The 20397-nt window shown below is 36.9% G+C and overlaps 1 protein-coding gene across 1 annotated transcript in view; it reads left to right on the top strand.

The window, feature by feature from the left end:
• The window catches only part of LOC124721845 (UPF0669 protein C6orf120 homolog), a 67496-nt gene that overhangs the window by 36979 nt on the left and 10120 nt on the right, over positions 1 to 20397 (top strand). The window contains exons 3-5 of the mRNA XM_047246976.1: positions 1433 to 1623; positions 1757 to 1873; positions 12461 to 12638. Of these exons, the coding sequence (XP_047102932.1) occupies positions 1433 to 1623; positions 1757 to 1873; positions 12461 to 12638 (486 nt within the window). The remainder of the gene's footprint in view (positions 1 to 1432; positions 1624 to 1756; positions 1874 to 12460; positions 12639 to 20397) is intronic.

The raw sequence follows: 20397 nt of genomic DNA, 5'->3' as shown, positions 1-20397 counted from the left end.
GCAGTAGGCACCTGTTTCATGCACACATGCTGACTGCGAACTGACTGCCCAGATGAACAGTGCCTCCTCAGTGACAGTTAATGTTCTTTATATGGGTTTCAGCAGCAGATACCTGCTTCATGCACCCATGTTGAATGCTATTCATCATCAATGGAGGCTAGAATTTGCATGCCAGTACTGCTAGTGGATGTCCCATGAGCAGTGACGGGTGGCCATTTCAGATGAACCATGTTTTATTCTGCATTAGACAGCTGTTGGTGTGTATGGTGTGAAATGTCTGAAAGCAAACAGCCTGCAACAGTTGTCGGAAGGGTCCATGCCAGGGGAGGATGTTTTATGGCCTGGGGAATGATTTTGTGGCATTCTCTGGGTGATTTTGTCATTTTGGAAGGCAAAGTGTATCAACACAAATACGCATCTATCCTTGGGGACCGTGTCCACCCTTACATGAAGTTTGGTTTCCCTCAGCACAGTGACGTGTACCGCAGGACAATGCAACACATCACACAGATGCAGCATATGTGCTCGGTTCTAAGAAGGTACGAGTTGACCGTACTCCCATAGCCACCAGCTCCCTGGATTTAAACCCAGTCAAAAATCTTTGTGACCGCCTCGATTGGGCTGTTCACGCTACGGATACTCGACCGAGAAACATTGTGGAATTAACCACGGCACTGGAGTTAGCGTGGCTCTGCATCCCAGTCAGTACCTTCCAGAATTTCATTGACTCTCTTCCTGCACAATGTCACATTAGCGTGACTGGAAAGTATAGTGCACTGTGGTTTATGTGGGCGTATGTTTGTTCTTTTTTAAAATTTGAGCTTTGTCATCTAAGAAAGTAACAATCCCTCTGTCTTTCTTAGCTAATGAACAGTCACAGCAGATATTATGTATGACCATGTTGCAATTTTGTGCACTTTGGTTGGAAAATACATAATCTAAATCAGCTTCTTTAAATCCAGATATATTGCTGATCATATATGTTTTTCCACAAATACCACTTAGAGAATTAATACTGGAAGCCCTACACCTAGCTAACTTCAGACTTTCACCCCCTTCCCTTTTTAATAAATTAAACTTAGTACACTTACGCAATCAAATAGCAAAAAATTATATCTCAGGAAATATCCATTGTCTTGATCATCAACAAACTTTACTGTACCTTAACTTTACAACATATTCCAGAATATTTCCATTATCAGATTTGTGGTACAAAGTAAAGTTTGTTGGCAATAAGTTAAATGATTTATTTAGTGCTCCAGATAAATTGATCACATACTTCTTACCTGACTTTATCACAAGTGACCAAGAAATTCCAATTAAATTTAATATCTTGTAAATTTAGACACTCGTGTACAGCATTCACATGTGTATGTAAGGTTTGTGATGTCTGAAATTTTTTTCTGAACAAAGACATTCTTTTTTCTTGCAGGAAGTGGTGTACAGATGTTTCTTCAGTGCTTCAAACATGTTATGTAAAATTGCACTAATGCTATTAATTTTCACTGGAAAATGTGCAGCAGAGCATTTGCTACACATGTCGGTTGAAGAAGTAACAGCTCACAATTACACATACTACAGTCTTTCTTATGAAGGATACATCAGACTTTATCTGTACTCCCTGTGAGTATACAATTTTTAGAAAAAAGTTAGTTGTAACACTAGTCCATAGCAAATCTGAAGCTACTAATAGTTAGACTAATTTGTTTCAAGGGAGAGTTTTAGATGAAATTTTTGCATTTTGAATATATTTCAGAAGTGGCGATGCTGATCTGTATGTATCACAGTATGTTTCAAAACCAACATATGATCCAGGACTGAACTGTGCTCAGTCAACAACATGTGGGGTGGATGTCGTAGATATTCCAAGAAGGTTTGTATTTAATGTAATTTCTAAGACACTTCTTTGAAGATGTCTTTTCATTTATTAGTATTATAATTATTGTTGCTGTTGTTGTCAAATGCAAGTTAACTATAACCTGATGTGTAAAGCATCACATCACTCGCTCTTAACAGTCCTGGGTGTGACATCACTTTCTAACCTTTTTGTCAGTAACTTATTTTTAATCAGTCATCATATTATTTGAGAGAAAAGAATTGACGAATTTTAATTTGGATAAGGTTGTTTTGTGTAGTCGTAAAAGGTGCTTCTTTTTTCCATAAAAAAAAAAAATAGTGTGACAAAACTGACCTGGATATCATAGTTACATCCTTGGTTGAAATGAGTATGGGATGGTGTTTGCTCAAAGATTTGCAGAATACCATATTTTGAATGAAATTAACACACATTTTATTCCTTTCAAAGTTTGTTCATTAAGTACAGTGAGCAGTTTATAAATTACAAACAAATTATCAGCGCAAATACCCCGATTAGAGCCCACAATACACAGTAACTATCCAATGGTTAAGTTAATTGTTCTTTCATGGCACCGTAAAGCACGGTTCACATTTACATGAAATCAACTCAGTTTGTGTTGTCCTGCAGTAATTTGTTAGAGTACCATACACTGTAGCAGTTCAATTAAGTCAGTCCCTAATGACCAACGCAATGTCCAAGGATACCTCAGTTCGATGTCAACATTCCACACTTAAATTATATTTAAAATGTCCATTAATTTAATTTATAGGGTTCACTCAAAAATGATTAAACATTAGAATTCTTGAGTTTTGCATTGACCTGTGGTCATATTTTCATGTACAGAGCGTCCATAATTGTGACACAAGTCAACACTGAGAGTGCACCTGACTTAGATGATGTTTGTTTATTTTCAAACTGCGAACTGGCAATTTGGATGAGATCCAAATTAATTAGATGGCTGGAAGAACAAACTGTTATTTTTAAAGCTACATAGTGCTTTAAAATTGGCTAGATTGGATTTTAGTGTTTTTGTAAACTACAAGTACTAATATGATTTTGATTTATAGAAAATGTTGTTGGTTAGACATTTAGAAAATATGTGGTCGCTATTGTCCATACACTATGTTTTTAGGAATGAGTGCTGTTTCGCCAATCATGGTAAATTATTTGAAATTATTAATTAGTGAATTAACTAACTAATGCTGTAAGTCAATCTATGCAGAAAATTTAAGGCAACAAAAGTATGTTGTCAAAGTTCAGAAACTAGTAGTGCTTCTTACAAAATCTGTGCTGGAAAATGAGTCTACCTGTGATCTTTGATATTAATTATTGCAGAGGATGACTGTTTTTAAGTAATTTAAAATTCTTAACAGGGAAACTAAAATGCTTAACTTTCAGATGGTGTAGATCGCCCTTCCCAAATATAAATTTATCTTGTAGGTTTTTGCATCTAGTGAACTGTAGTGCTAACTTTAAGTAATTGTAACTTTTAATTAACAGTGCATTAATGAGAACTAATTACACAAATGAAATCAGAATACTTGAAATTGGAATCTGAGTAACAAATTTAAATGAAAATAGGTCAATACAGGATTTTGAGATTGTAAAGTAAGTACTACTTGTCAGCAAGTAATATAAAAATTGGCAAAAAAATTGATTATTTATGAGATTAGAAAACTATAAAAGATGCTAAGAATCCACCTGCTACGTCACAAACCGAACACGTCACATACATTTCATATTATGGTGTTGCAGTTTATGATTATGAATTCTGAACGTAGTTTCTGTAGCAAAATTTTAAATTATCATGACTCTGAAATACTTGATAAATTAAATTTGTGACAGTTTCTTTTTTTATGTTTTACAACAAATGTTCAACACATTTAGTGAATCTTTATGCTAGTGCTGTTGACAGCACATGCAATATATGATGTTTGTCACTACATACTTTCAAAGCATTCTGAATAATTTTCACATACTTTTTCTTGCACTGAGCCAATTGGAATGCATTTGTATTCAAATTGTTCATAATGTCAAAGGTCTTGCAAACACTGACATCATATTTCATTGTCTTAAAGATTAGTTTCCTTGTTGGTTTACAACTGCCAAGGTTTTAGGCTTTCAGGTAAGAAAATCCATCAACATAAAGAGTACACTAGTTTTTTTTTTTTAATGTACTGTTGTAAATTTTTGTTTTGAGTTGTTCTTTCAAGGTGATCAGGTGATTACAAAATTTTAGGACACTGGTAAAAAATGGTACATGCAGTGTACCTTATGGTGCTTTTGAGAGGAGTGGGTTTTGGGTGGCAGGTGGTGGAGTGATAGAAGTTTTTGAACATAACAGGAAAATGAACACCGACTTATGCAAGGATGTGGTGTCTAGATATGAACAGATGGAGGAGGAGAAATTTTATCTCTGAAACTTCAATGAGTGTGGTATTTTCACTTCAAATAGGTCTGAAGCTGATCATAAAAGTTGTGTTATTTATTAGCAGTAAAATGATTTGTGTACATTTTTACACGCCAAATTAGGAATGTATCTCTTCGTTCAAGTAGACATGAGAAGGGTGTGATGTTTTCCCAATAGATGTAGTTGGCTGAAATAAAATCAATCACCTATGTTCAGTGTAATTTTCTGTTTGTTCATAGTAGGTCTTTCTCATCTTGTGAAGGTATCCTATGCTGGATGAAAACCAGAGAAAGAAACAGAAACTACGGACTGCACAGAATAGCAGTGAATGTTTGTAGAAATCCACACATGTAACAAGATGATAGCTTAATATTCAGAAAATCACAGTTTGTGCTATCATATATAAAATTGTGTAAAGGATAGTCATAAAGTTTTAATCACCACATTGAAAAATAGAGTTGCACAATTAATTTTTTGTTTGTTTGATGGTACATGTCTGCAATGCTGGTACGCGTCGAAGTCCCCATGCCACAGTACTGTAGCAGTCTCTTCCCTCAGTAAAATATGAAGTGGGTCCTTTTTAATTAAGATGGCAAATCCTACCCAAATTCAGAATTTAGTCTCTTGCAAACAATTTGGTGATGCACCTGTTACCATCACACCCCATAAGAACCTCAACTTGGTACAGGGATTGATTTTTCACTGAGATCTAATGCGGCAAGCAGACAAATAACTATGAGAGAGAGAGAGAGAGAGAGAGAGAGAGAGAGAGAGAGAGAGAGAGAGAGATAGATAGATAGATAGATAGATAGAATCACCATCAGAGCCCGCCATGGGCCCCAGTCTATTTAAAGCTGTCAGAAGCTTCTTGGCTGAACTGTTTATCGCCCATGTTTCACATCCATACAAGGCTACACTCGAGACATATATGTCCAGAAAAGACTTTCTAACACTTAAATTTGTATTTGATGTTAATATGAGGGTTGGAACTTTAATAGTGGCAACTATTTATTCATAACCAATACGAAAGAGTTACATTTTTGCACTTGTTACTGTCCTTCAAAGTAGTCACCTGCGTTGTGTAGAACACGTTGCCAGTGATGTGGAAGGTGTAGTATGCCATTAGCAGAGCCTGTTCTGTTAATGTTGCGAATGAAGTGGTCTAAAGTTAATGGTGATTCTCGTGAACAACTGTGATGGTGTTATCCTAATGCATTACGTTCTTCCACGGCAGACCGTCAATGCACAGTATTACTGTTTGTTTTTGGAGCACCACCTGCGACCAGCTTTGCTAAAGAAGCAGCGACACTTTCTGCGCAACCCACGCATCATTTTTCACGACAATGTGCGGGTGCATACAGTGCAAGCTGTGGCTGCTCTGTTTGGTCGATGGGACTGGGAAGTACTGTACCGTCCACCATACTCCCTGGACTTAAGTACTTGTGACTTTGATTTGATTCTGAAGATGAAGGAATCACTTCGTAGCATTCGCTTCAGACCTGTTCCAGAGATTCGACAGGCAGTAGACCATTCCGTCACCATCAGCAGGACAGGCTCTGCTAACGGTATACTATGCCTTCCACATCGCTGGCAATGGGTTCTACACAACGCTGGTGACTACTTTGAAGGACAGTAACAGGTGCAAACACGTAACTCTTTTGTATCGATTGAGAATAAATAGTTGCGACTATTTAAGTTCCAACCCTCGTAAATTTGTCTTCTTCAGAAATACTTCCTTGCCATTGGCAGTCTACATTTCATATCCTCTACTTTGGTAATCATCAGCTATTTTACTGTCAAAATGATATAACTCATCTACTACTTTTAGTGTCTCATTTCCTCTTCTAATTTCCTCAGTGTCACCTGATTTTAATTCTACTACATTCCATTACTGTTCTTTTTCTTTTGTTGATGTTTATCTTATATTCACATTTGTAGACCCTGTCCATTCCATGCTCATCCAAGTCCTGTCTCTGACAGAATTACAATGTCATCGGCAGACATCAAAGTTTTTATTTCTTCTCTCCGAACTTTAATTCCTACTCCATATTGTTCTTTGGTTTTCTTTACTGCTTACTCAATATACAAATTGTATAACATGGGGGATAGGTTACAACTCTGTCTCACTCCCTTCTCAACCACTGCTTCCATTTAATGCCCTTCGACTGTTGCAACTACTGTGTGGTTTCTTTACTAGTTGTATGTAACCTTTGGCTCCTGTATTTTAAGCCTGCTGCTTTCAGATTATCAAAGAGTGTATTCCAGTTGACAGTGTGAAAAGCTTTCTCCAAATCTACTAAATCTGTAAACATAGGTTTGCCTTTCCTTAACCTGTCTTGTAAGATAAGTCGTATGCTCAGTATTGCCTTACGTGTTCCTACATTTCTCCAGAATCCAAACTAATCTTCCCTGAGGTGGGCTTCTAACAGTTTTTCCATTCTTCTGTAGATGATTCATGTTAGTATTTTACAACCATGGCTTATGAAACTGATAGTTTGGTAGTATTCACACCTGCCAGCACTTGCTTTCTTTGGAATTGGAATTATTACATTCTTCTTGAAGAAGTCTCATACAACTTGTACACCAAGTGAAATAGCTTTGTTATGGTTGGTTGTCCCAAGTATATCAAGAATTCTGAAGAAATGTCATCTACTCCACAGGCATTATTTCGACTTAGGTCTTTCAGTGCTCTATCAAATGCTGCTCACAGTATTATATCTCCCATCTCATCATCTACATCCTTTTGCCTCTCTGTAATATTGGCTTCAAGTCGATTTCACTTGTATAGACCCTCTAAATACTCCTTCCACCTTTCAGTTTTCCTTTCTTTGCTTAGGACTGGTTTTCCATGTGAGCTCTTGATATTCCTGCTGCTGCTTTTCTTTTCTCCAAACATTTCTTTAATTATCCTGTAGGCTGTATTTGCCTTTCTCCTGGATATATATACCCTTATATATCCTTACATTTTTCCTCTAGCCAGTTTCTACTGTGCTGTTTCTTTTTGCCCATTTGATCCTCTGCTGCCTTCACTATTTCATCTCTCAAAGCTATCCATTTGTCTTTTACTGCATTCCTCTCTCTGGCTTCAGTCAACAGTTGCACAATGCTCCCTCCAGAAAACTCAACATCATCTGGTTCTTTCAACTTATCCAGGTCTCATCTCCTTTATTTTCCATCTTTTTGCAATTTCTTCAGTTTTAATTTACATTTCATAACCAATAAATTGAGGTCAGTGTCCACATCCATCCCTGGAAACGCCTTACAATTGAAAATCTGGTTTTGAAATCTATGTCTTACCGTTTTTTAATCAGTCTGAAACCTTTCTGTTTCTCCACGTCTCTTTCATGTATACAACCTTCTTTCATGATTCTTAAACCAAGTATTAGTAATGATTAAATTGTGCTTTGTGCAAAATTCTGCCAAGTGGCTTCCTCTTTCATTCCTTTCCTCCAGTCCATATTCACCTACTATTTTTCCTTCTCTTCCTTTTCCTACTACTGAAATCCCATCCTCCTCCATCACAATCAAATTTTCCTCTTCCTTAACTATCTGAATAATTTCTTCTATCTCATCATACTTTTTCAGTCTCTTTGGCATCTGCAAAACTGGGTGACAAATAAACTTGTACTACTGTGATGAGTTGTGGCTTCATGTCTGTCTTGGCTATGATAATGCATTAGCTGTGCTGCTCATAGTAGTTAACCTGCATTTCTTGTTTCTTATTCATTATTAGACATGCTACTGCATTGCCCATATCTGATATTTTATTTATAACTCTATACTTCCCTGACCAGGAATCCTGTTCAGCCTGCCTTCAAATCTCACTAATCTCAACCATCTCTAACTTCAATCTATCCATTTCCATTTTTAAATTTAATAGCCCACCTACTCGATTAAGAGCTCTAACATTCCATGCTCTGACCCGTACAGAAAGTAAGTTTTGTTTTTCCTGATGATCACATACTCCGGAGTAATCCCCACCCAGAAATTCCAATACCTTTGGAATATTTTATGCAAGATGTTGTCATCATCATCATCATCTAACCATTCAGTAGAGCTGCATACCCTCAGGGAAAATAACAGCTGTAGTTTCTCCTTGTTTCCAGTAATTTGCAGTACCAGCACAGCAAGGCCATGTTGGTTGACACTACAAGGCCAGATCTGTTAATGATCCAGACTGTTACCCCTGCAACTGCTGAAAAGGCTTTTTCAGGAACCACACATTTGTTTGGCCTCTCAACAGCTACCCCTCCATGAAATGTATTCACAGTTATGAATATGAAAAAGCTGCACCTGTATAATGGAATGATGACATTGAAAATTTGTGCTGGTCTGGGACTCAAACCTAGATTTCCCTCTTGTCATGAGCGGTCTCCTTAACCGCACCTGTATCCGTGCACACTTCACGGTCAGACCCATACTTCCATATGCCATCGTCCATTTGTACACTCATACATTCATTATGTATATTCTCATACATAGGAGACATTTTTTAATTGAAAGTTGCCTGCCCGGTGTTGGTGGATAAATACAAACATACACGTACTGCAATATTGCATTTATTCACCTATACTGGGCAAGTCACTTCCAGTTTAAAAAATGTATCCTCTGTATGGGAATATACATAATGAATGAATGAGTGAAGGTTGTAAACACATGAACAATGACATATGGAAGTTTGGGTCTGGCTGTGAAGCATGCTCCGATAGCCGAAGTGATAAGGTGACAACTCTCGACAAGTGGAAAATCCAGTTTCGTGTCCCCGTCTGGCACAAATTTTCAATGTCGTCATTCCGTTACATAGTTGTAGGTTGTCCATATTCACAACTGTGAATACATTATGTGTGTGTCTCATAACAGCAGTAGTCACTGCAGTGACTGTTCCTTGCACTGCAATATCATAGGTACCTCTCCATTGTGGTTACATCTATGATATGGCTATCTGTATTGTTGAGGCACACAAACCATCCCACCACAGTGAGATCTGTGATTCATGAGGGATCATTTATTTACACTGTGAAAAGTAATGGGCGTATAACACTCCCTTGGGGTACACCCAAAGTCACTTTTACACCTGAAGACTTCTCTCCATTGAAAATAACATGCTGTGTTCTGTTTGCCAGAAACTCTTCAACCCAGTCACACAGTTAGTCCGATATTCTATAGACTCATATTTTGTTCATTACGGGCAGTGCAGAACTGTGCTGAATGCTTTATGGAAGTCAAGGAACGTGGCATCTATGTAGGCATGAATATCTACCGCCTTCTGCATCTTGGGGACCAACAGAGTGAGCTGGTTTTCATGCAGCATTGTTTTTGCAGCCCATGTTGACTCCTTTCGAGGAGGTTTTTGGTCTCCAGAAATGTCACAATCTTTGAACATAAAATATTTTCCAAAATTCTAAAACACACACATTAGAGAAGCAGGCCAATAGCTTTGTGCATCTGTTTCATGATCCTTCTTGAAAACAGAAATGACTATTACTTTTTTTTCAATCAACAGGAACACTTCACTCCTCCAGGCACCTACCATACTCTGCTGCTAGAGGAGGGGCAAGTTCTTTCACATACTCTTTGTAGAATCATACCTGGTATCCCCTGAGGTAAAGTAACCTTATCTCTGTTGTGCAATTTCTATTACTTTATTATCCCATAGTCATTTATTTCAATATAAGTAATTTTGTCGTGTGATGATTTAGAGGAGGAACTACAGTGCAATCTTCTTCTGTGAAACAGTTTTGGAAAAAAAATATTTAGTATTCAGCCATTTCTGTGACATCTTCTGTTGCAGTGCAATTGTGGTCACAAGGTCGTTGTCAGATGGCTTTGGTCCATTTACTGACCTAGCATAAGACAAAAACTTCTTAGGATCTTCTGTCAAGTCGGTAGACAGAATTTTACTTTTGACTTTGTTAAATGCTCAGTGTCATGGTTGTCTCAAGACATTGCAACAGCTATTTGGGATCATTGAAGGGCCCTGTTACAAACGCTGATCTACATCCAGTCTTACCATAAAATCATAAAAAAGTTGTTGCACAGAAATGCTCCCATTCCAGCTCTGTAGCTGTCTAACTCAGGTTAATAGTTTAATAACTGGACTGGTGGCTCATGCCAGTACACCAAGCAAGCTGAAACTAGCATGACTTACTAACAGTGGATGCCGCTACACTCCACCTACTAGGAAATGAAACAATCAGCAGCACCTACCAGGTCCACATATGCACATCTGAGAACCACTTTATGAATTGTGACAGCACTAAAGAAAGGGGGGAGGCAGAGTGAAAGCTCGTTCCATTGCTCCACAGAACAACAGGAATGTTTGCATCAGTCCATGTGATATCACACATTTTCCTCCCCTCTAATGCATGACCATGGAAAATGCCAGCACTTTACAATGACATATTCTGGCCGTGTATCTAAGCTGGAATCCAATTCCGATGTAATAGATAAACAGGATGTCTGAGGATTAACTCATACATTATGTTTACTGCTTTTTGTCTGTTAATTTCTTAGGCCTGCCAGAGAAAATATTGGGTTTAGCGTTCTCTTGATTGATGGTAATCCCCATATAATAAAAATAGAGGAGCTCGTGTCATGCAAGCCCTGTTGTAACTGTGTGATCAAGAATGTATTTTCATACAGTTAAGTGTCAATTGATGGTTTGTAGACGTTTTTAAACTTATTGTAATGTTTGGAAGTATTAGATGGCATATATGAATGACATTGAAGGTTTGAGTTGGTTCAGGAGGCATGTTTAGGTGTTATGATCATTGAAGGCAGCTGTCTCAGGTAAACAGGATATTGTGGGCCATATCCTGGTCTGGCACAAATTTTGAATTGCTATGATAGATTTATAACGTAAGTGTGTTGGTGAATTAATTTCTTCACATTCAGTGTGTTCTTGATTGGAAAGATATTAGATTTAAAGTGAGTATTAATGACCTTTATTTTTACAAGGTGGTGTTACACAGCCATAATGTATTTAATAAAGAAAATGTTTGTATACATCTTCAGTTGCTGTATAAACTTTATTGAAATGTGCTACTAGTTTCAGTCTATATAGACCATCTTCTGGCACTGGACAAGTAGACTGTATTGCAAATTTGCTGTATGATCGGGTGGTAATTGAGCTTTCTAGAAGTGGAGGTTCCAGTAAATATGCAATGTGATGACTCACAGACAAGTGGAATATGTTTTTTACCAATGAAATTATGAAATTTCTGCAACAGTTGTGATGTAAATGTAATAAGATTAACATGAATAGGTCTCACAAGAAGTGTATATGCTGCCTTTCCAGTGGGAGTACAGATGTCTGCAGTTATCAAAAGTGTGTTATTGACATGTAATATAAATTCAGATGCTTGCCTTTTTAAGTCTATGTTAAGGCAAATATGTTTAATACAGCAGAAATCAAAAACACTTTTTGTCCAATGCCAGAAGATGGTCTACGTAAACCAAAACTAGTGGCCCATTTCAGTAAAGCATGTAGAGCAGCTGATGGTATATATAAACATGCCCTTTGTTAAAGATGATATTTAGTAGTAGTATTGCCAGTCTTCAGGGGCAGCTAAGTTGTTCTGCTTCCTCGCTTCCTCGACTCTCGTGAGTGGCATTCTCACTTGTCTTTCAATTGTAATGAAGCCAGGTGCAGTGTAATCACATTTGATTAAATTGTCGCATATTTCAGTTGTTTGTGTCTCTACAAGGAAAGTACATTTTCACATTGTGTATGGTTTATTTTGTCAAGAATTTTCTGTAGGAGGCTCTCAGGAATAGAACAGCTACTTATAAGAATATCTTCAGCACAAGTCTGCATGAAAAGATTTGTTGGAGGATTGAGTCATATGCCATTCTGTCATCTGACTCCAATAATCATCAGTAGTGTCTACAATTATAATCACATCTGTCACCTGCAATGTGGAGAAGCTATGTTGTCATAGAACTTACATTTTCAGTCATAATTATCTTTTATGTCCCCTAAATAATCGATGTCTGCATAAAAAAATAATTTTGGAATAAATGCAATTTACTTCACAACTCTGACATTATCATCATTAAAATTTCTTTATGTTATATGTAATTACTGATAGTCATAAAGACTACTAGATGCCTCAACATTAATGGTCATCAACCTTTTGGAGAAGTTTCATCTACAACTTTATATGTATTCTGAAATTCTATTTTTGTCTAAGTTTCAGGCGACCTGTTGGGATTGGAGTCTATGGCCATCCGTCACATGAAAGAAGTGAATATCGTCTTGAAGCATACTATATTGATGATGAACATGATAGTGGAGATGTAGATATCCGTTCCTCAGGCACTGTGGAGACTGGGAGCACTGGTGTACCAAAGAAAAAGAAAGCTTCTGATGTAAGAAAAGTGGTTGTTAAACGCCTGTAATCTTTTAATTACTAAGTATAGAAAAATTGCCTTCTGTGAAGTAATGAAATGACTTGGGTGGACTAGAAACATGACCCCAATTTACCATGTAAAATAGATGTTGAACAGCAGATGGGAATAAGATGCTGAAAATTGTAGCCCAGAATTATGTTGCTCCTTTCAGAAAACAAACACACACACACACACACACACACACACACACAATGCTTCGATGTTCTGAGTATTTTAGTACTAATTTTGTGATGTAAACTTCCTTTTATGTGAATTTTTACATTCTTGATAAGCTAAAGATTACTCTGTTCCATTAGTTGATTGCTTGGGGTTGAGTTATACATTCAACATGTTTTCCACTTTTCAGTATCCATTATTTTCCGTTTGAATCTGTATTTGACTTTTTGGGTGAATAGGTTTTGATTGTCTATTTCAGCATTAGCAAATATCTATATTTGCTACCCCTCAAACAGTACTCTAATATCAACAGCATTTTGAGAGACAGATCAAACTTTGGTGAAAATTTGTTGCAGTTATGTTACTTTCAGAAATACTTTGTTAGATCTTAACAAGCTTTATACATTGATGTTATAAGCAATGGACCACAAACTCATATAAACAATGATGCAACAAATTGGCTGCATTAATTTGGAAGAAAATACCAAAGCATGTGCCTCAAGTAGTTTCAGGAAACTGCAGAAAACCTCAATAACAATCAACAAATAGAAATTTGAATCCCACCCTTTTTAAAACAGTGTATAGGGTGTAATCACTGTATCATCTTGCTCACTCAGTAAAGTTTTTTTTTTTTTTTTTAAAAAAGGTAATGTTTACATCTACATTTTTGTATATATAAGTATGCTGTAAGCCACAGTAAAATAGTGCATGACTATGAAATTACTCCATACTAATATTAATGACTGTCCTATTGCATATGTGTTTTGAGCAGTGGACAAAGGACTGTCTCTAAGCTTCCATATGTACTCTGATGTCTCTTATCTTATTACTCCCCTACAGATACACCACACTTTCACAGAACTCTCCCAACAAATATAAGTCTTCTATTCTTTTTCCATACCACTGATTTCACATATTGACTCACAGCATTGTCTTAAACAATGTGGCAGACTCCATTAGTTTGCTGCTGTTACTTACCTCAAAGAAACTTATTTATTCACAAATAGCCAACATGGATTCAGAAAATATCATTATTGTGAAAAGCAGCTAGCTCTTTATCCTCACGAAGTAATGAGTGCTATTGACTGGGGATGTCAAAACGATTCCATAATTTTAGACTTCGAGAAGGCTTTTGACACCCTCACAGTTTATTGTAATTGACAGAAAGTCATTCAGTAAAACACAAGTAATATCTGGCATTACCCAAGGACATATTATAGGCCCTTTGCAGTTCCTGATCAAGGTAAATGATACAGGAGGCAATTGAGCAGCCCTCGTAGATTGTTTTCAGATCATGCTGCCATTTACCATCTTGTAAAACCCTGAAATGATCAAAACCAATTGAAAAATTATTTGGACAAGATATCTGTGTGGTGGAAAAAGTGTCAATTGTCTCGAATTAATGAAAAGTGTTAACTAAAGAGACTGCCTACATTATGTTTGTCTGTCCTCTTCTGGAATATCGCTGTGCTGTGTAGGATACACATGAGATAGGATTTGTGGAGGACTTGGGAAAACTTTAAAGAAGGGTAGCTCACTTTGTATTATCATGAATTGGGGGAGAGATTGCAACATATGTGATACATGAATGAGGTGGCAATCATTGAAACAAAGGCATTTTTTGTTGCAGCCGGATCTTCTCATGATATTTCAATCACCAACTTTCTCCTCTGAATGCGAAAAAATTGTGTTGCTGTCCACCAAATGATCATCATAGTAAAATAATAGAAATCGGAGCTCGCACATTATAATTTAAATGTTCATTCTTCCTGCATGCCGTTCGAGTGGGGAACGGCGGAGAAATAGCTTGAAGGTGGTTTGATGAACCCTCTACCAGGTACTTAACTGTGAATTGCAGAGTAATCATATAGCTGTAAATGCAGACATAGATTTACTCTAATCGATTATTATCATGTTCTTTCTCTTTGTTATGGGCATTATCTTGTATTTACACTTTTAAAGAGAGTTGACATTCAGTACACTAAGTGGAAATACTGTTAAAGTCATTCTTCATTTCATTATGAGCATCTAGTGATGATACTCTTTTTTTACATTGACTGAACAATCTGAGTGCATGTTTGTTGAGAACAGCCACAGTGTTATTACTTTTTCTCCAGGCACACTCAGTGTTACTTTCGTTTCTGTTGAACAGTTGGTTGTTGTTGTTGTTGTTGTTGTGGTCTTCAGTCCTGAGACTGGTTTGATGCAGCTCTCAGTGCTACTCTATCCTGTGCAAGCTTCTTCATCTCCCAGTACGTACTGCAGCCTACATCCTTCTGAATCTGCTTAGTGTATTCATCTCTTGGTCTTCCTCTACGATTTTTACCCTCCATGCTGCCCTCCAATACTAAATTGGTGATCCCTTGATGCCTCAGAACATGTCCTACCAACCGATCCCTTCTTCTAGTCATGTTGTGCCAGTCTAACTGGGTCCTATTAGTGAAAAAGTCTTTGGGTGTCATATTTGTTAAGCTGCTCTAAATGATCAAATCTTGGTTCTCATTCAACAGTGTGGATTACCTTTTCAAAATACAAGAAGACAATATATCCTTCGTCATCTGTATCTACCATTTGCAAGGTAATGTTTGTGAAAAAAAGTGTACTGTCTTATGGCTCAAATTTTTCCAGGTTCCATGCTGATACTTTGAGAAAAGTTCTTCCAGGAACATCATAAAGTTCAAGCTTAAAATATGCTCTAGGAGGAGCCTTCAACAACAGTCAATGTCCCATCTGACACAGTCAAAAGCCTTCTCAAGATCAATGAACACAACATACACCCTCCCTTTCTTCTCCATGTGCCTCTTCCCTATCACTCTCAGTATCCCAGTGGCATCTCTAGTTCCCACTCCTTGCCTGAAACCAAATTGTTCATCTCCTGTTACGCAATTCAGCTTTCCATATAGCCTTCTGTTGAGCGTCCTCAGCAAGACTTTTGCTGCATGCGATATCAGGCTCACTGTTCTATGTTCCTCACATTTTTTGTTGTTCTTTTTTTTTCTATAGGTATTAAGATACTTTCTGTAAAGTCCTTTGGCCATTTTCCTGTCTTGTATATTTGATTACACAATTCGATCAACTCCATTTTCCCTTCTTTCTCCAATGACTTTAACAGTTCTGCAGGAATCTCATCAATTCCCATTGCTTTTCCATTTAAATAAAGAATGTAATAATTCAGCTTTCTGTCTGTTGTCTTAACTTTCAGCACCCGACTGATCCATGAGAGAGTTGATTAATTCATAATTTTTACGTGGGATCAGCACTCCCGAAGGATTTTGTGACAGAACTGTTTACACTATCTGACTATATAAGTTGTTGTAATCTTCATAATAGCTCTTCTTATTGATGCGCGGGTTAGCATTAACTTTCCTCCAAGTTTCCCTACATTCTTTTATGTAGTGAAAAGATAAGTCTCTGTTTTTGAAACATTCTCTGAATGTTTGTTTTGCAAATAAAAATGCCTTCTCTTGCTGCACTATATTTTATTTTCCCAGACACATTTCTACGAGGGTCATTCAATAATTAGACAAATTGGTCTGGAGGAAAAGCATTTATTTTTACAAAACAATACTTTTTCTACTTTTCAACATAATCCCCTTGAACATTCATGCACTTGTTCCAACAGGCTACAAGCTTTTTTATTGCAACTGCAAAGAACTCTTTATCTTGATGTTTGAACCAATTACCTACAAACTTTTTCATGTCCTCATTGTCCTGGAACCTCTTCCCACGTAATGCCTCCTTCAATGCACCAAACAAATGGAAATCACTAGGTGCTAAATCAAGACTGCAAGGGGGATGAGGCAGTACTTCCCAGCCCATTTTGTTGATGGTTTCATGGATTAGTTGAGCAATATGAGGACGTGTGTTGTCTTGCCGGAGAGTCACACCTCTCGTCTGAAATCCACAACATCTCTCTCTCATGGCTGGCTTCACCTTGTTTAAAAGCAAATCTGAGTAGTATTGGCTGTTCATTGTACACTGCTTTTCGAGATAATCACTGGACCTTAAGCATTCCAAAACACCGTCAACATGACTTTTCCTGCTGATGCTTTGGTTTTGAATTTTTTCTTGACAGGTGAGTTGGTGTGCTTTTACTCCATGCTTTGTCTTTTTGATTCTGGTTCATAATAGTGAACCCAAGTTTCACCACAAGTTAAAATTTTGTTGAGGAAGTGCTCACCTTTTGCCATAACATCCCTGTAGCTCTGTTCACACTCTCAACCTTGTTTCCTTGTGTAGCTACGTCAACTCCTTTGGGACCCACCTTGCACATGTTTTACAGTACTTTAGCTTGTTACAGATAATGTTATGAACTGTACCAGTACTAACTTGAACCTTATCAACTATCATTTCCACAGTCACATGGCGGTTTGGCAGTTGGCACGAATAATGTCATCAATTTGACTTTCAAGTGAGGGAGTTGAAACTGCAACTAGTCGACCAGAACATTGTTCGTCAGTCACTGAGTCGTGACCATTTTTGAACTTGGAAAAATTTGCATGATTCATACAACCTTCACCATTAATTTTAGACATTCTACAGTATATATTCACTGGTTTCTTGCCTTCAGCAAGTATAAAACGAATAACAGAATGTTGTTCAACTAATGTAGATGTTTCAAGCGGACTCCCTATCTTGAAATGTATTTTTGAGGTTGTAAACAAAACAATGTTGATATATCAGCTGATCAGGGCTAATCCCAGTGATGCCAACTTAAAGCCATAAAAGTACCAAATTGCCCTTCTAACAGTTTTTCCCCAGACCAGTTTGTCTCTTTAATCATTGAATGACCCTCGTATAATGATACACTTTAGTTTTGATATGTATTATTCATAGATTGTAAAACATTTCAAGTCTCATTTTTACGTAAATAAGTGACTACTTATGGTTCTTCCTGTCTTCAGTTGGCATCGGTTTTTCCTCTCATCTGGTCACATGGAGGTCACACTACCGATCTATAAGCATGTGTTTTGTGTTTTGAACATTTTTCTTCCCACTTTTCATTTTTTTTTTTTGTACTTGTTGTTTTGATGCAGTACCAGTATTCTATCCCAATGTAGACATAGCACTAATATAGACAGAACTACTTGGAGTTCTCTGTGTGTCTCATCCTGTTTGGTTTGTTTATGTACATGTACATGTTGCCAACCTAATGAAGTATATGCTGCAAACAAACGTATATTCATTACTTTTATGTCTCTCTCTCTCTCTCTCTCTCTCTCTCTCTCTCTCTCTCTCTCGCGCGGGCGTGTGTGTGTGTGTGTGTGTGTGTGTGTGTGTGTGTGTGTGTGTGTGTGTGTGTGTGTGTGTGTGAGAGAGAGGGAGAGAGAGAGAGAGCGCATATACATGCATTGATTTTTATTTATTTATTTTTTAATTTGAGTTTTGGTTTAAGTGTTTTGTGGAGAGGTTCATGGACAAGTGAATGGAAGGGGGGTTTGGAGGTGATGGTATTATTAGTATAATGATAATAGTCCTCTGTTGTATTCTTACTCTATTATTTTATCTGGTAGTGTAGATAGTGAGTTGTTGATGTATGTACTTGATCATTCAACAGGGTTTTCAGTTCTACTTTAGTTTTCTGTATGTGATAATTTTCTTGCAGGATTAGGAGATTGTTGAGTCTAATTATTTTCATGTCTTTTTCTTCTCTAGTGGTTGGTTTGTGATTGTGTTCTCTTAGGTGTTCTGCAAATGTGTAGTGGTTTGTCCCATGTTTTCAGACACTCATGTGTTCTTTGTATCTGACATCAAATGTTCTGCCTGTTTATTCTATGTATCTGCCATCACACGTGTTACGCTGTAATTGATATATACACAAAAACTGCTGTTCATAGAAGAAAGTTTAGTCAGTTCAAAAAACTTCAATCACAACACAATGGCTCTACATACAATCAACAGAAACACACACTCAAATTCTACCCAATATTACCGAACCTTGCAGACACACAAATAAGCAGTAAATAAAGACAACTGTTGGAGAAAGGATTAAAATACAATTAAATTCAGAAATAGATGAAGTTACATAGAAAATCTAATTATAGACACAGAAAGTGTATTGACAAGGGAAGATAAGAGAGAAAACAGCAGTGTCAATGTTGGATTAACTAGAGAACTAATTTAAAAAAAAAAAAAAAAAGAGAAATCCATGATATAAGAACCAATATGACAACACAACAAATCAAAAACAACACAAACACAGAAACTATAACACTTAAAAAACTAAAACTTCAGAATCGTAATGTCATCATTTCAAAAGGAGACAAGGGGAACACAGTAGTGCTTATATACGGAGAACAATACACTGAAAACAACAAGAATTCATCTCACGAAATAAGGTTACAAAACAGAAATAAGACCCAACAAACATTCCAAACAAAAAATACCACTCTGTAAAATATAGACATCACATTGGATAACACAGATAAAAGAAAGCTGACACAGATTAGTCCCACTGCATCTGTCCTGCGAAGCAACCAAAGATCCAAAAACCAGGTCTTCCTGTGAGACTGATAGTGGATTCCAGAAAATCCCCCACTTACAAGCTTGCAGGATACATTTTAAAATTACTGGCTGAAATTTCAAAGTACAAGAAGACAGAACCATTAAAAATACAACAAGTAAAAGATATAAAAATCCCAGACCCAGCAACACTCCTCTCATTTGATATAGAAAGCATACATTCCGATATACCAGTACCAGATTCAATAGCAATTATAAGTAAGAACCTGAAAACTCATAGCCAACCCCCTGATGAACAGATTAAGGAAATACATTAATAAAGCTCATAACAGAACAAAATTACTTCCAATTCAATAATGAATTTTATTTACAAGAAGAAGGATTACCAATGTGATCCCCAGTGTCAGGTGCCTTAGCAACTACTTTTATAAACCACATTGAACAGATAATTGTCTCAAAAATAATAGCCAAAGAATACAACATACTATACTGGTTCAGGTATATGAATGACATTCTCTGCTTATTAGATGAACCATGAACAAAAATTGAAAAATTACATACTGACATCAACAAGGTATATAAAAATATAAAATGCACAATGTAAAGAGAACAGAATAACCAAATTGACTTTCTGGATATAACAATAAAAAAACAGTAAACATATGTCTGAAATTTACTGTAAACCCACAGCAACTGACATTATCATCCCCCAATCCCCGAACCACCCACACTCACAAAAACAAGCAGCACTTCAACACATGCTCCATAGACTCAACACAGTCCCACTCAACAAAGAAAACTACCAAAAAGAACTGGATATAATACTGCAGATAGCCCAAAACACTGGCTACACTAGTAACAGTTACAAAGCTTAAACAACAAATTTAAAAGTAAGATAAAAGCGGAAAACACAAAACCATTGACAGCATCACAACAGAACCAAACAAAATCACAGTCACTCAGTACCATAATACTACACAAAATAATCAGGAAAACATAAGAGAAAACACAAGATAGCGTACAATGATGTACAAACACAAACTCACTCATAAAATCACCAACATTTTCAAAAGACAGGAATAAACATAGCATACACAAC

Source organism: Schistocerca piceifrons, chromosome X (genome assembly GCF_021461385.2).
Source record: "Schistocerca piceifrons isolate TAMUIC-IGC-003096 chromosome X, iqSchPice1.1, whole genome shotgun sequence".
Taxonomy (NCBI): domain Eukaryota; kingdom Metazoa; phylum Arthropoda; class Insecta; order Orthoptera; family Acrididae; genus Schistocerca; species Schistocerca piceifrons.
Note: the sequence above shows the minus strand (reverse complement) of the source record. Positions and strands in the feature narration are given on the sequence as shown.